The following is a 16,324-nucleotide window of genomic DNA, read 5'->3' as shown; positions in this document are numbered from 1 at the left end:
CCACCCAGTTTAGTATCGTCAGCAAACTTGCTGATATAGTTTTCAATGCCCTCATCTAAATCGTTGACATAAATCGTAAAGAGCTATGGTCCCAATACAGAGCCCTGTGGTACCCCACTAGTCACCTCCAGCCAGTCCGAGAAACACCCATTCACTGCTACCCTTTGCTTTCTATCTGCCAACCAGTTTTCTATCCATGTTGAAACCCTGCCCCCAATGCCATGAGCTCTGATTTTACTCACCAATCTCCTATGTGGCACCTTATCGAATGCCTTCTGAAAAGTATCACACAATACTTTTGAGGTAAAACAAGATTAAAGTGTAAAAGCTTCAGGGGAAGTGCAGTGCGGGTAAACAATAAAGTGCAAGAAAAGATTTACACGGATATTGCCTGTATTAAGGGACCGAGTAATGGAGAGAGGTTGATCAGGGTTGGACTTTATTCATTTGGACCACAGGAGAAAGGAGTGTTGATCTATAGGGGTGTCTAAAATAATGAGGAAGCATAGATAGGGTGAATATACACTCACACACACAGTCTTTTTTGCAGGATTGGGAAATGAAGAAATAGTGTAGATTTAAGGTGAGAGGGGAAAGATTTAAAAGAGAAATGAGGTAGTGTATGTATGGAAGAAATTGCCAGAGAAAGTAATTGAGGCAGGTACAATAACAACGTTTAAGAGACATTTGGATAGGAATTGCTTGGAGCAGGGTTTCCCAGCCTTTTTTGTGCCACGGACTCCATTTTGGGAACCCTTGATTTAGAGGGGTATAGGCCAAACATGGGCAATGTAGGACTAGTTTAGGTGGGCACATTGGTTTGAAACATAGAAAACCTACAGCACTATACAGTCCCTTCGGCCCACAATTCTGTGCTGAACATGTATTATTTAGAAATTACCTAAGGTTACCCATAGCCCTCTATTTTTCTGACCTCACTCACCGATCTAGGAGTCTCTTAAACGACCCTATTGTATCCACCTCCACCACCATTGCTGGCCACCCATTCCACGCACTCACCACTCTCTGTGTAAAAAAAAAACAAACAAAACAACTTACCCCTGACATCTCCTCTGTACCTACTTCAATTTGCATTCACCAATTGTGTGACAGGGCCTGCGCCGTGCAGTATGCCTTTATGTATGCCATCACCGATACCTCCTGACCATGGTGGTTCAAAGCATCCTTCGCTATCCTTTTTGAGTTCTATCGACACCACATTTGACTTGATAAATCACAGCATTCTCATTCCCGTTCACTGGCCTTTGCCATCTGCTCATTCTCAGTTGCTTGATGCTTATTGCCCTACTATGTCAGTGTGTGCCAGACATATTCTTACTGTTCCTGCTTCCAGATGATCATCTGTGAAGCACCCTATGACTTGATCCTTTGTCTTTTATTTTGAAGTCCCTATGCCCTGATGATATACAGCTCAGACCTCTATTCCTCCACTCACTTCATTGTAGCTCCAGTATTGCAGGACTACTTCTGGATATTAAGTTATTGATGAGCCATCTTTTTCATAAAATTGAATCAATCGCATTGGACACTTTTTTACTTATTCCTGACTCAATACTAGAAACTCCTCCAAGAGGATCACAACCTTGCCGTTGGGTTTGGAGGCTTGCATGCCTCAATGACCTGGAGGGCTATGTTGGCTGGAGTCGGGTCTTAATGTTTTGGCTCTTGGTAGGGTCACCCTTGCCAAACAGGTCAAAGGGTAGAGGCCGTACTAAGAGTGGCCCACCAGGTTCAGGAGTTCAGCTGAGGGCTAAGAACTCTTGATTGGTAAAGCAAAATTCTTACGGAAACAGCAATGAAGAGTTCTTCTACGTCTGAGTGTGACAGTATTCCTGAGTCGCCACCCTTGACCTGCGTGACTGACAGTAGTGAAAACCGACAGGAAGCTACTGACATGATGAAGGAAGCCCTGAACACCGCCAGAGATGGAGGACCTTCACTGTTGCCCTAAACACCAGTGGCATAATGGGCACTAAATAATACTAGAAACAGGACCTACAAGTTCCCATCTGATTCCTGAAACTCCCTAATGTTTCCAGTATGCTGTAATTTTCTTGCTTTAAACATCTCAGCACCCTCCTTTTTGCTAACTATTAGGTTTATCACGTGCTGCATGAGGGTAGTTGAAATCAATCTCTCTTTGGCTAATCAGCGCAGAAGGTTTATTTTATTAAATGTAAGTGAACACATTTTGCTTCTTTAATTTCACACTCCCACATTGTGTGTCTGGCCATTGGTGGAATGAAGTTAGTGGCTCAGATATCCCTTTCTTTCTCCTGAAAATGCTCTAAGGTCACTGAATATACTCATGCCATTGTCTGAAGTCTGGAGTTCAGAATGAGGATTATTGATTTCTACGTTGTATTGCCTCGTGGCAGGGACTGTTGTTTCAGCTTGAGTGTGGAATTCTGTTTGTACAGTAGTATTGTTTTATGCGATTTTGTTGCATTTGTTTCAGCTTGTAAAAGAATCACCTGTTTATATTCCTGGTTTAAGTATTAAGGATTGAAATGAAAGACAGATGGAAAATGTGAGAATTGAGCTTATAGTTGGGAGTTGGGAGGCCTACACAATGTTAAATTAGTGACCATTGTTCCATGCGTGCATCTTGGGTATGCGAAAATGCTGTTGAATCATCGGTAATGATTGATTCACAAAAACACTGAATTGTTGGAAGCAAGTCTTGATCACTGGTTGCATGAAGCATGGTGCATTAAAGAAAAGCAATCATTTGATGGTCCAAGGAACTTCACTTCCTACAAAAGACTCAGTGATAGTAAATACTGTAGTTTGTAACTGACCAGCCAGGCTTAGGGACGCCATCAGGTTCCTGAACTGGTGAGGATAACTTCTCTCACCGCAACTCTGGACTGATTCTACAAGCTACAGAGTCACTTTCAAAGAATCTTTACAATTTAAGTTCTCACTTTTTTTTTGTGCACAATTTGACTTCTTTTGCAAAGCAGTTGTTTGTCAACCTTTGTTCATGTATGTTTGTTTGTAAATTCCTAACAGCACAACGGGTGTACCTACATTTTAGGGACTGCAACGATTCAAGCTCATCACCACCTTCTCAAGGGCATCTAGGGATGGGCAATAAATGCTGGCTTAGCTTGTGATGCCCATATTCTGTAAATGGGGGGGAAAATTCTATTTTTTTTATTTGTTCTTAGCAAGAAAATAAATCTCAAGTATAAGGTAGCATTTATAAATTACACTTTGATTTTGGTGCTGCCGCTGGCATTTTAATCTTTTTGAATCCTGATTTGTTATAATATTTAGCAGATTGTAATAGGCAATGATTAAGTTCAACAAGTATTAATAACAAAATGCTCTTGATGTTACATTTTTTCCCATAGATCTTTCTTTTATTCAAATTTAGTTGTGTTTTTGTATTAGTTTTTTGTGGCCCAAATTTTGTTCCTTGTATAGTTTATTTTCCCATTTCTGTTGTTTATATGCAGCTCTGCACACCTCTTTGATATTCTCCAAGGATCAAGGATTACTGATCTTCCTTCGCAATTCACTTGGCAATGAAGATGTAAGTTTTCCATGAGAGCCAGCCTGCATTTCTTTGTGTATATATCAGCAAATGATTAGTAGTAGGAGTAGGCGGCAGCCCTCTATTTAGTGAGATTGTGATTGATCAGATTGTGACTACATTCTCCCTTCTTGTGATAACTTTTCATTCCTTGCTTATCAATTAACTATCTACCTCTGCTTTCAAAACATTCAAAGTCTGCTTCACTGCTCTTTGAGCAAGGGAATTGCCTCAGCTCATACTCAAATGAGTGACCATTTATTTTTTACACGGTGACCACTAGTTCTGGAATCTTCTACTAGAGGAAACATCCTCAGTACCTCTGTGCTATTCAAAGCCCTCAGGACCTTTCTGCTTCAATCAACTCCACCCTCTCTCTTAAATCCAGAGCATACAAGCCACATCTGTCCATAAGCCACCCCAACCACTTCATGTGTCACTCGAGTAAACTTTTTCTGAATTGTTTCCTTTGATTAATATACTGTACTTAATTAATGAGACCAGTGCAGTGCACCACGTTCCAGGTCTTGCCTCATCAGTGCCATACGTAACTGAAGCATGACCTCCTTACTTTCAAATTGAGATCTTCTCACAATATACAAAATATTCTGTTGGCTTTCATAACTTCCTGCAGTTCTTACAAGCTAGCTATTAGGGAATCAAGCACTAGGGTACCTTGAAAGCTTTGCATCCCAGAGCTATGCAATCCCTTGCCATTCATTTAATGTATTTTCATGCCAAGATGTTTAATTCTGAAGTTTCTGGTGTGCGATTCCTTTAACGTAGAGGAACATGCAGCTTGGCCCATGATGTCTGTGTCAAACAGAATGCCAAATTAAACTGATCCCTTTTGCTGGATATGATCCATATCTCTCCACTCTAGCATTTTCATGTACTTACCTAACAGCCTCTTAAGCAGCATTGTTATATCTGCTTCCACCATCATCCCTGGAAGCACACTTCAGACATCTTCCACTCTCTTTTTGGGGGGGAAAGCTTGCCCTGCCCTGTACATCTTCTTTAAACGTTCTCCCTTTCGTCCTAAGGCTATGCCCTTTTGCATTTGACATTTATACCCTGGGAAAAAGGTTGTGACTGTCTGCCCTGCCTGTGCCTCTCATAATTTTCTGAACTTCTTTCAGGTCTCCTCTCGGTCTCAGAAACTCCAGAGAAGACCATCTTAAGTTTGTTCAACCTGTCCTGATGGTTAATATCCACTAGTCCACGCACTATCATGGCAAACCTTCCTTACCACTCTATCTACAGGTATTGCCACTTTTAGGAATCGATGGACAAGAGCCTCAAGATCCTTCTGCATATCAGTGCTTTTAAGTGCCCTGCTGTTAAATTTATGGTTTTCCCTTGCATTTGACTTCCCAAAGTGCAACACCATGCATTTGCCCAGGTGAAATCCCATCTGCTATTTCTCCAGCTATACCTGTAATTGATCCTGTAAGTTATCTTGCTGTCTTTCACAACTATAGGATTGGCCAGAGCACAGCACTGTTGATGAAACATGGTTCCTATTATAATGTGGCAAATGAAATAGCCAATTTAGCCAAAATGGGTCTGGAAAAAAGTAAATTAATGGTAATGATCAATGAGAAATGAACAGACTTTGTGCAGTGTTCTTTGTAATCTAGACTGGCATACTGTTGTTGTACAGAAGCAATGTTAATCTATTGAAGGTGCTGCCTTTTGGTTGAAATACTATATTAAAAACTTATCTCTTCCCTCTTAGAAATTTAAAAAAAATCTCAGGGCACTACTTTGAAGAACAAAACCATTTCTCTCTTTCGCTCTTTTAATAAAACTAATTTGCTCTTCTTCAAAGTAGCACCCTGAGATCTTTTATGTCCACTTGAGAGAATAGTTAAATCTTTAATATAGTATTTCATCTCGAAGGCAGGACCTTCAACATAATAACCTTCAGTACAGCACTGAAATTTCAGTCTATTACAAAGAATATTTAGTGCAGGAACAGGTCTTTCAGTCCACAATATTGTACCAAACTAATTAAACTAGTTATTAAATGTCTAACTAAACTAATCACTTCTTCCTACATCATGTCCATACCCTTCACATTCATGTGTCTGTCTATGAGCTTCTTGAAAACCTATCTTATTTGCCACCAGGACTATCCCAGGCACCTAAGCTCTCTATGTAGAAATAAAAACTTCTCCCACACATCTCCTTTGAACTTAACCCCCTCACCTAAATGCATGCCTTTGCTGTTAGCCATTTCAACCCCAAGAAAAAGGTACTGGCAGATTATTCTGTCTATGCCTCTCCTAATTTTGTAAGCTTCTATCAGATCTCTCAACCTCTAACAAAAAAAAACAATTTTGTCCAAACTCTCCTTGTAACAATTACCCTCTAATCCAGACAGCAATCAGGTAAGTATCTTCTGCACCCTCTTCTCCGAAGCCTTGATTACTCCCAACCTAATCGCAGGACAAGTTACAATGACCAATTGACCGAACCGGTACATCTTTAGTCTATGGGAGGTAACCAGAGCAACTGGGGGAAGCCACACATTCCACTGGGAGGACGTGCAGAGACGCCTTACAGAATCGCATCGGAATTGAACTCCGGAACGCCATGGGTGTAATAGCACTGCACTAACCGCTATGCTACCACAGTCTGCAACATAACTTCCTGACTTGTGAACTCAGTTGCTTGACTAATAAATGCAAGCATATCTATTGCTTTTTTAAAAAATCACCTGATCAACCTGTGTAGCCACTTTCAGGAAACAAAGAACTTGGATCTCAAGACCCCTCTGCACATCATCGCTATTAAGGATCTTACCATTAACTGTGTATTGTCCCTTTACACTTCATCTTCCAAAGTGCAACACTTGGTCAGGTTAAACTCCATCTGCCATTTCTGGAACCACATCTACAACTGATCTATAACCCGCTGTGCCTTTTAGGAGCCCCAACATCAACATACTTTCATATCATCATACTATCTACATTTTCATCTGTGTTTTATACATATATACAATATCACAAAAAGCAACAGTCACAGTATTAATTCCTGCAGAATACCATTATTCACAGTCCTCTAGTCAGGGAAAGTCCCTTCCACCACCACACTCTGTCTACTATGGGCAAGCCAATTTTGAATGCAAACCGCCATTTCACCTCGGATCCCATGCATCTTAATCTTCTGAATGAGCCTCCCATGAGAGACCTTGTCAAATGCCTTTCTAAAATCCAAGTAGACAACATTCTCAATCACCTTCGTCACCTCAAAACTAGTAAGAGATGATTTTACAGGCACAAAGCCATGCTGATTTACCTAATTTACCAACGGTTTTCCAAGTGCTCCTAAATCCTACCCCTATTAATTCTCTCTAGTGAGACTCATTGGAAAATAGTTTCCAGAATGATCCCAATTTCCCTTGACTAATGGAAAACAAATAAGTGTATGAACTAATCTTGAACCCACTGACTCAAGTGAGAGTAACATGAACTGAGGCAAGCCTAGTTGATTATTTCAGTGTTTTATTGGCTTTGTAAACTATTACTTGTCATTCTAAGAAAATCTGTCTTGTTTTGATTTTTTAGTTTCGGGACTGTAGAGAAGAGGTTTTGAAGTTAGTTACTGCATTTGTTGAAAAGATTAAAAATGCTGTTAGACCACATGCCAATGAAATCAAGGTAAGAGATTTTATGCTATCATTTAAATAAACCTATAGAGATATACTCATAATTTTAGACCATTAGACCAAAGTTCAAAAAAAATTATTGTACATATAAGGCAGACTCAATAAATCCATAATAGAATAATAAAGAATCATTAAAGTACGGTACCAATTTGGGATTTCAACCAGTTTGCAAAAGACAACAGATTGTGTAAATACAAAATGATGGAAAATAATAAATAAATACACAATAAATATTGAGAACATGAGACAAAGAGTCCTTGAAAGTGAGTCATGAGTTGTGGAACAAGTGAAGATGAGTGAAGTTATCCTCTTTGATTCAAGAGTCTCATGGCTGAGGGTTAATAGCTGTTCCTGAACACGGTAGTTTGGGCCCTGAGACTCCTGTACCTTCTTCCTGATAGTAACAGCAAGAAGAGAGTATGACCATGGTGGTGGGGATCCCTGATGATGGATGCTGCTTTCCTGCAACAACAGATGTGCTCAGTGGTGGGGAGTGTTTTGCCTGTGATGGAATGGGCCCTGTCTACTACTTTTTGTAGGATTTTCTCTTCATTAGTATTGGTGTTTCCAGTCCAGGCTGTGATGCAGCCAGTTAATATACTCACCACCACACATCTATAGAAGTTTTTTAGAGTTTTAGAGATCATGTTGAATCTTTGCAAACTCCTAAGGAAATAGAGGTGCTGCTGTGATTTCTTCATAATTGCACTTATGTTCTAAGATCAGGATGAGTAACCTGAAATGGAAACACAGAAGAATCTGAAATTATTGACCTTCTCTGCCTCTGATCCTCTGATGAGGACTGGCTCATGGACCTTTGGTTTTCTCCCCCTGAAGTCAATAATCAGCTGTTTAGTTTTACTGACGTTGAGTAAGATGTAGTTGTGGCACCACTCAGCCAGATTTTCAATCTCCTTCCTACATGCTGATTTGTCACCACCTTTGATTTGGCCAATGACAGTGGTGTCATCAGCAAACTTGAATATGGCATTGGAGATGTGCTTAGCCACATTGTCATAAGTATAAAGTGAGTAGTGCAGAGGGCGAAGCACACAGCCTTGTGGACCATAAGAGATTAGGCTATTCGCCCCATTGAGTCTAAGCCTCTATTTTATCATAGCTGATTCATTACTACCTTTCCATCAACATTTTCCATAGGTCCAATATCTACTCTCACCTTTCTTTTATTCTTTTTAGTGTACATCTGAAAAAAACGGTATTATTAGTTAGCTTATCTTCATATTTCATATCTTCCCTCCTAATGGCTTTTTAGTTGCCTTCTGTTGGTTTTTAAAAGCTACCTAATCCTCTAAATTCCCACTAATTTTGATGTTAATTATAATCTAATTTTTGAAAAGTACATTCAGTTTAAGGGAAAGAAAACAATCAGCTTAGCTTCTGATAGTCTGTCTAGGTCAAGCATCCTATATTTGTATTTCTTGGAGATTATCTGCAGGGAAGTTCCATGGTATAGTTATAAACAGTGAACTTGGGGATAATTGTGTGAAATAGTGATGCCCAAAGTGACACCTCATGTCAGTTCTTCACCAGACATGATGTCAAATGCTACTAATGTGTAAGTGCATCAGTACTACCTAATTACCTGTACATTTATCTCACTTCTTAAATGGGAGTCTCTTTGTTGTCATGTGGTTCACAATCACTGGGTTTTTGATTTCCTAGTGCAAGTGATAGGAAACCTCAGCAAATACTGAACAAGCTGTTGGTTTGGAATTCTGTGGCACCTTTTGAGGAGGTTTCAGACCTTCGGCTCTTTAAATGACTGAATGCCAGGGGTTCAGTTCAGAAACATGGACACCAGCCAGAGAGTTTGAACCTTGTATTATATCAAAGTGCTGTTTACAATATAGAGCTGGTAAATTACAGGAAATTCTGCCATGAAGAACATGTTTTTGCTCTGTTTATAAGTGGAAAAAGCAACTTTTATAATAAACATTCCTCCAGAATAATTTTAATCTCATTTTTTAGAGGACTCTGCAGGTATTTTATTAGGTATGTCACGCCTTATTAAATATACTCAAATTCAAATAGATTTCTAGAAAATGGGCAAGGTCTTTTCTGAGTTAGTAGTGTATTTTTAGATTTTGAAGAGAAAAGATGTGTTTGGAGAGAAGCTTTGCTTGGTGTGGACAGAGCACAGGGGTTTTATGTGCAAGATAATGATGACAGTGAGTTTGTAAAGAGAAGGGCATTCTCTAAGAGGGTCATTTGCAATATTATTGAGTTGAGAACAGGAGGACTATTTGGCTGGGCAATAACTGAAAATGAGTGAAATGATAAATGAGTGAGTCCATAGGACAAAGGAGCAACCCATTGAATCCACTCTACCATTTTATCATGGCTGATCCTGGGTCCCATTCAACCCCATACACCAGCCTGCTCACCATATCACTTGATGCCCCAACCAATCAGGGATCTATCAACCTCCACTTTTAGTATACCCAAGGACTTGGCTCCACCGCAGTCTGTGGCAAAGCATTCACAGATTCACCACAATTTGACTAAAAAAATTACTGCTTGCTTCTGTTCTAAAAAGGTCACCCCTCAATTTTGAGCCTGTACCTTCTAGTTCTGGATCCCGCCACCGGAGGAAACATCTTCTCCACATCCCCCTTATCTCGTCCTTTCAACATTCAGTTGGTTTCAATGAGATCCCCATCCATTCTTTTAAATTCCAGTGAGTACAGGCCCAAAGCTGCCAAACGCTCCTTGTATGTTAACTCCTTCATTCCCAGAATCATCTTGGTGATCCTCCTCTGGATTCTCTTCAATGACAACACATCCTTTCTGAGATAGAGGACCCAAAACTGTTGACAATACTCCAAGTGCGGCCTGACTCGTGTCTTCTAAAGGCTCAGCATTATCTCCTTGTTTTTACATTCTATTCCTCTTGAAATAAATGCCGGTATTGCATTTGCCTTCTTTACCACAGACTCAGCCTGTGAATTAACCTTATGGGAGTCAGGCATGAGGACTCCTAAGTCTCTCTGCAGCTCTGATGTTTGAATTTTCTCTCCATTTAGATAATAGTCTGCACTATTGTTCCTTTTACCAAAATATATTATCATACATTTCCCAACCCTGTATTCCATCTGCTGCTTTTTTGCCCATTTTTCTAATTTGTCTAAGTTGGGCTGCAATCTCATTGCTTCCTCAGCACTTCCTACCCCTCCACCTATCTTTGTATCATCTGCAAACTTTGCCACAAAGCCATCAATTCCATTATCCAAATCATTGACCAACAATGTGAAAAGTAGTGGTCCCAATACTGACCCCTGAGGAACACCACCAGTCACTGGCAGCTAACCAGAAAAGGCCCCTTTTAGTCCCACTTGCTGCCTCTTGCCTGTCAGTCATTCATCTATCTGTGCCACACCATATGATCTTATCTTGTTAAGCAGCCTCATGTGAGGCACCTTATCAAATGCCTTCTGAAAGTCCAAGTAAATGACATTTACTGCCTCTTCCTTGTCCACTCTGCTTGTTACTTTCTCAAAGAATTTTAACAGATTTGTCAGGCAAGATTTCCCTTTGCAGAAACCATGCTGACTTAGATTTGTTTTATCACTAGTTTCCAAGTACCCCGATACCTCATTCTTAATGGTGGATTGCCACACTTTTCCAATCACCGAGGTTAGGCTAACTGGCCTGTAATTTCCTCTCTTTTATCTTCTTCACTTCTTAAAGAGTGGAATGACATTTGCAATTTTCAGTCCTCTGGGACTATGCCAGAATCAAGTGATTCTTGAAAGATCATGACCAATACATCCATTATCTCTTCAACAACTTCTCTAGGGACTCTGGGATGTAGTTCATTTGGTCCAGGTAACTTATCCATTTTAAGACCTTTCAGTTTGCCTTGCACTTTTTCCTTTGTAAAGTCCTACTGATCTGCTGAATTTTGAAAGGATATGAGAGAATGAGGAGATTGTGGTGAACTACGTATATCTGTCTGGACATGCCCCCCCCCCCCCCCCCCCCCCCGCTGACTGCTACTGTGGCTCCTCCCACAGACCCCGGTATAAAGGCGATTGGAGGCACTGCTCCTCCCTCAGTCTCCTGGATGTTGTGTGGTGGTCTCTTGCTGCTGACTGCTCTCTCCCAGCTAATAAAAGCCTATCTCGCCTCACGTCTCCGAGAGTTATTGATGAGATCAATTATGTGGAACTAAGATTCAGTCTTTAAAGGTCCTAGGGAGGAGTAGAAACAGCGTTTTGCTGCACAATGAAGATACCAAGTCTGCTTTCAGAGAATGCTTCTCTGGGAAGCATTCCAAACAGTCCACCTTAGTGCCAAAGGAGTCATAAATATTTTATGCTTGGGAGTGGAGGCTGTTGGTATTAGCATCAGATCATGTTAGTGACTGGAAAAAAAAGAGTGAAGTAGAATTTAGTAATTAAAATATAACTGATACTTTATATTAGGGACAGAATTTTCACATTGTAGATGTCTAGGTATTTTACAAACTCATTCTTGAAAAGGAAATCTGCAGTGAAGTTTTGAGCTGTTGTTTTATTTTTTATTGGCATTTTATTAGGATGATATACCTTTGTGGTTTTCTGCTGTTGTAGTCCATCCACTTCAAGGTTTTGTGTGACGAGCACTCATATACATATACCACTGTTATAACACATGGTTATTTGAGTTACTATAGCTTTCCTGTCAGCTTGAACCAGTCTGTCTATTCTCCTCTGACCTCTCTCATTCACAAGATATTTTCACCCACAGAACTGCTGCTCACTGTTTTTTTGTTTTTCAACACATTCTCTGTAAACTAGAGGCTGTTGTGTGTGAAAATACCAGATCAGCAGTTGCTGAGATGCTCAAACCACCCCATCTGACACCAACAGTCATTCCATGGTCAGAGTCAATTAGATACATTTCTTCTCCATTCTGATGTTTGGTCTGAACAACTGAACCTCTTGACCATGTCTGTATGGTTTTATGCATTGAGTTGCTGCCACATGATTGGCTGATTAGATAATGCGCTTTAATAAGCAGGTGCACATGTGTACCTGATAAAGTAGCTGTTGAGCGTATGTACAATTGAACTTTATTTGTGTGTAATGCCTTCTTTAATTTCTTAGGAAATGTGTCTTTCGATGTACAGCAAAGAAAAAGCTGCAAAATGCAAGTCTGCTGCCTTAGACCTCCTCCTTGTGGTAGGATACTGCTGCCTCATCATTTCATGGTGTTTCATAGGGAGTTAATTATCTTGAAGTACTTTCTAAGCATAGATGAATTTTAAAAATAACTTTGAATTACAATTAAGTGTTACATGTATTATTTCTTCAGGATATAATAAGCACAATTTATCTTCGTTAGTATCAACACAGATTTGTCTAAAAAGTTGTCCATTGAATTCTCCTTCTTAATGTTTGAGGATGTAATGTCTGCTGACGCATTGGTGCAGTACTTCATGGATGCAATATTACTGGAGATGCTATCTTGGGATAAATTGTTAAATTGAGACCTTGTCCCTAATCTTGATCAGAGAGTAATTTTTCTCTATAGCCATGTTCAAATAAAATTAAGGAGTCCTTCTTGTTTCTTCACTCATCTTTTCCCTTTAAATAAAGTCCATATAATAGATTAATTATTATTTCATATCACCACCTTTGTTATGTCATGAGTGGGGAGATTTTTTGGGCACTGTTCAATCATAAGCACTAATATCTTTTATCTTATTAAATACACAATGTAAAGTAAGGAAAAGTGACTGTCTTTTCTTCAATTATGAATGAACTGAGTAATTCCCTGTGCAATGATTTGCAGTGCTACATGTGTTTGTTTTGAATATTTTAAATCCTGCTCTGCTAACTTTATTTTCATCAGTAGAATGAACATTCGGAACTTAAAAAACATCTTGAGCTCAAGTTAAAATGACAACCTTAGAAATAAAAATATTAGATATTAAGAATATTAAGTGGACTCTAATGTCATAGCTGAGATGCAGTGGATGAACCTACTTTTGTGCTGTTGTTATACATGGAAGTAGAACTGTGACTGATTATGCATTAAGTACCCGTGGTGCAATATCAGGGGGAAAATGTCCCCAGTATGATTTGGCATTCAGCTCATATGTGAAACCATTATTTCAAGTTTAAGTTTAATTGTCACTCAACCATGCACATAAATAAAGCCAAATGGAACATTGTTCCTAGGGGCCAAGTTGCAAAACAACACAGAACCAACAGGCACACATATAGCACATATAATTATCCTACGCCTTTAAATAATGGATTGCAGTCTTTATTTTTAAGTTTAATAATACTGAGCTAATATGAAATAAAGATGTAGACATTTTCATCAACCAAATTGGTACAGTGGAATTTGTTTTGTTATCAGTAATGTTTAAATAATATTATGATACATTTTCAGTTGCTGCGCAGTAAAATGTCTTTTCAAGAATTTAGAATTGGAGAAATCTTCAACAGATTTTACATGGAATTGGCACAGAAGAGCAAAATTCCAGACACTGGTGAGTTTGTAATAACTGAAAATGTTGATGGTGCTGTGGAGAGAGAAAAACATCTGGTGTAGTATTGACAGAAAATACAGGAAGTATTCAGCAGGTCATGCTACATCTGTGCAGAGAAAACAGAAGTTATCATTTCAGGTCAATGAGCTTTGATCAGGACCTGGAAACGTTACTCATGAAACAAGTTTTGAAGGGTAGAAATTGAATAAAATGGGTCTTTAATTGGTTGGAATGCATTGAATAACAGGTGGTGCCTAAAGGAGAGTATAAAAGAGGGGTGAATGACATAAGGAGGTATAAATAGAAAACAATTTTGATACTCCAGAAGAAGAGCAAGAAAGGTAACTGAATTCTGGAAATGTGAAATATAAGGCTGGAATGGTTGATTATTTGAAATTCTGGATTAGAATGAAAATAATTTGCAAGTTCAGATTTTTTCCCCGAGTTTGCATTGAGTTTTATTGCGTTTATTTGATAGAAAGCTGGGAGTTGTTGCATTTGGTTGCTCCCATGCAGAGGAGGTGACATCAGGACCAACAAAGGGAATATTCTAGTTTGGAAAAAGTAAATCACTACTTCACTTGTGAGGACAGTTGAATCCCTGGATGGTGGGAAGTTAACATTTCTTCTGAAGGAAGAAACAAGGTCAGCAGGCAGGGGTTTCACCTCTTGCAGTTATATGGGAAGAAGATATTAGAAAGGGTGTGAGTGTTGGTGGAAATGCAAGTGTGGATCTGAGTGAAATGGACAGAATGATCCCTTCGGAATGTTGAATGTTCCACAGTTGCCATGATCGCCGTACCAGTTTTTGAGGGCCATCTGATGTAGCGCCTGTTTACACTATCTGACATTTGCCTTTTATTGCCATTTAAGATGCTTAATAGGCACACTATATGGATGTAAACATAGTAAATGCATTAAAATACTTTAATGACTTGTCTTTATAGTACTGGAGAAGATATATGAACTTCTGGGGGTTCTAGCTGAAGTACATCCTGCTGAAATGCTTGATAATTCGGAAAAACTCTTCCGTGCCTACTTAAGTGAGTTGAAAACTCAGGTATGTGCATAATCCTCTCATCTCTTTTCCATTTGATTTTAACTACCTGAACCAGATACAAATTTACAAAAATAAAAAGAGAAAACTCTGGAAACCCTCAATAGCTCCTGCAGAAGTGGAAACCGATTTAACAATTCAGATCAAAGCCATGAGAGATCATATGATCCATTTGACTGATCCCAACATTTAACAGTTTGTAAACTTTCTTTTCTTTCTACTTCTGGTTGTTGAACCCTCTTTGGCTGTGTGTTCCTCTCTGAGCCTTGTGGGTGGTAACCTTGCCATTTCTTTAGCATTTATCTGTTTTTACAAGGTCACGTTGCTAACCTGATGCTCGATACAGCATGATCTGTTTTTACAAGGTCACGTTGCTAACCTGATGCTCGATACAGCATGATCTGTTTTTACAAGGTCACGTTGCTAACCTGATGCTCGATACAGCATGGTTGAAAAGCATGCAAGGAGCCGGCTGGATTTGAACCTGGAACCACTTGCCTCAAAGTCCAGAGTGGATGCCACTACACCACTGGCTGACTTCCATTTCCAATCACTTGCATTTTATTCAATCAGTTAAACCTATATAATCGTGAAACAAACTTAAGCAAGTATTCTGAATGCTGAGGCCTGGAGCTGGGAAATAGGACTGACCTAAATTCTGCTTTTTGGTTTGCTTGGGCATAAAAGGCTGAATAACATCTTACTATCCTGTAAATTTCTGTGATTTTGTTTCCTGCATCACCTCAGTTTCAAAACCAGTAACATACTCAGTGTGGAAGTTGAGTCACATGATTTCCCTGTTCTTTCTAATGACACTAAGACTGTGAAGATATCTACTCCCTTCAATCTTTCCTTCCATTTCATTAGTAAGAAATGAAATCAAAAGTAGGCTACTTGACCTCTTTCATGTGCTTTGCTGTTCAATGAGAGCATGGTGGTGACATTTAACTTCCTTGACACTACATCTCTCGATTCACTGAACTTGTATTCTGCCTTGACTGGTCTCAGTCAGATTGCACACCCCTTTTGGGTAGAGAGTTCCAAAGGTTCAGTACTGTAAAAAACTTGTTGGTGAAAGGTTAATCTTTCATTTTGAGAATATGACCTCTGGTTGATGTCATTTTAGCCAGGGACATATCACTCCTGCACAATTTTTTTGTCCTATAAAGATTTTGTACATTTCAGTGAGATCGCCTCTCATTCTTCCAAACTTCATGATTTCTCTTTAGAGGATGACTTCACCTCAGGGGATAATCTTCCCATCCCAGGAGTTAATTCGGTGAACCTCCACTTGTCCCCACTATCATCTTAGGTGGGAGACCAGACCTATATATGGTCCATATATGATTATGGTAAAACATCTTTACTCTTGAATGGAAATCCTCTTGCAATGAGGGTCAAAGTGCAGTTTTCCTTCCTGATGGCTGGCATAACCTGTATGTTAACTTGCAATAATTCATTTAAAACAATGTTCCTTTGAACGTTAATGCATTTCAATATCTCACCCTTGAAGAGAAAGTTCTACTA

At 39.3% G+C, this 16,324-nt stretch overlaps 1 protein-coding gene across 1 annotated transcript in view; it reads left to right on the top strand.

Annotated features, from left to right (window-relative positions):
- prkdc (protein kinase, DNA-activated, catalytic subunit) overlaps nt 1-16,324 on the top strand; it is a 235,195-nt gene that overhangs the window by 9,544 nt on the left and 209,327 nt on the right. Inside the window, exons 2-6 of the mRNA XM_059980547.1 lie at nt 3,486-3,562; nt 7,138-7,230; nt 12,347-12,421; nt 13,641-13,740; nt 14,688-14,800. Of these exons, the coding sequence (XP_059836530.1) occupies nt 3,486-3,562; nt 7,138-7,230; nt 12,347-12,421; nt 13,641-13,740; nt 14,688-14,800 (458 nt within the window). The remainder of the gene's footprint in view (nt 1-3,485; nt 3,563-7,137; nt 7,231-12,346; nt 12,422-13,640; nt 13,741-14,687; nt 14,801-16,324) is intronic.

Source organism: Hypanus sabinus, chromosome 1, assembly GCF_030144855.1.
Source record: "Hypanus sabinus isolate sHypSab1 chromosome 1, sHypSab1.hap1, whole genome shotgun sequence".
Taxonomy (NCBI): Eukaryota; Metazoa; Chordata; class Chondrichthyes; order Myliobatiformes; family Dasyatidae; genus Hypanus; species Hypanus sabinus.
Note: the sequence above shows the minus strand (reverse complement) of the source record. Positions and strands in the feature narration are given on the sequence as shown.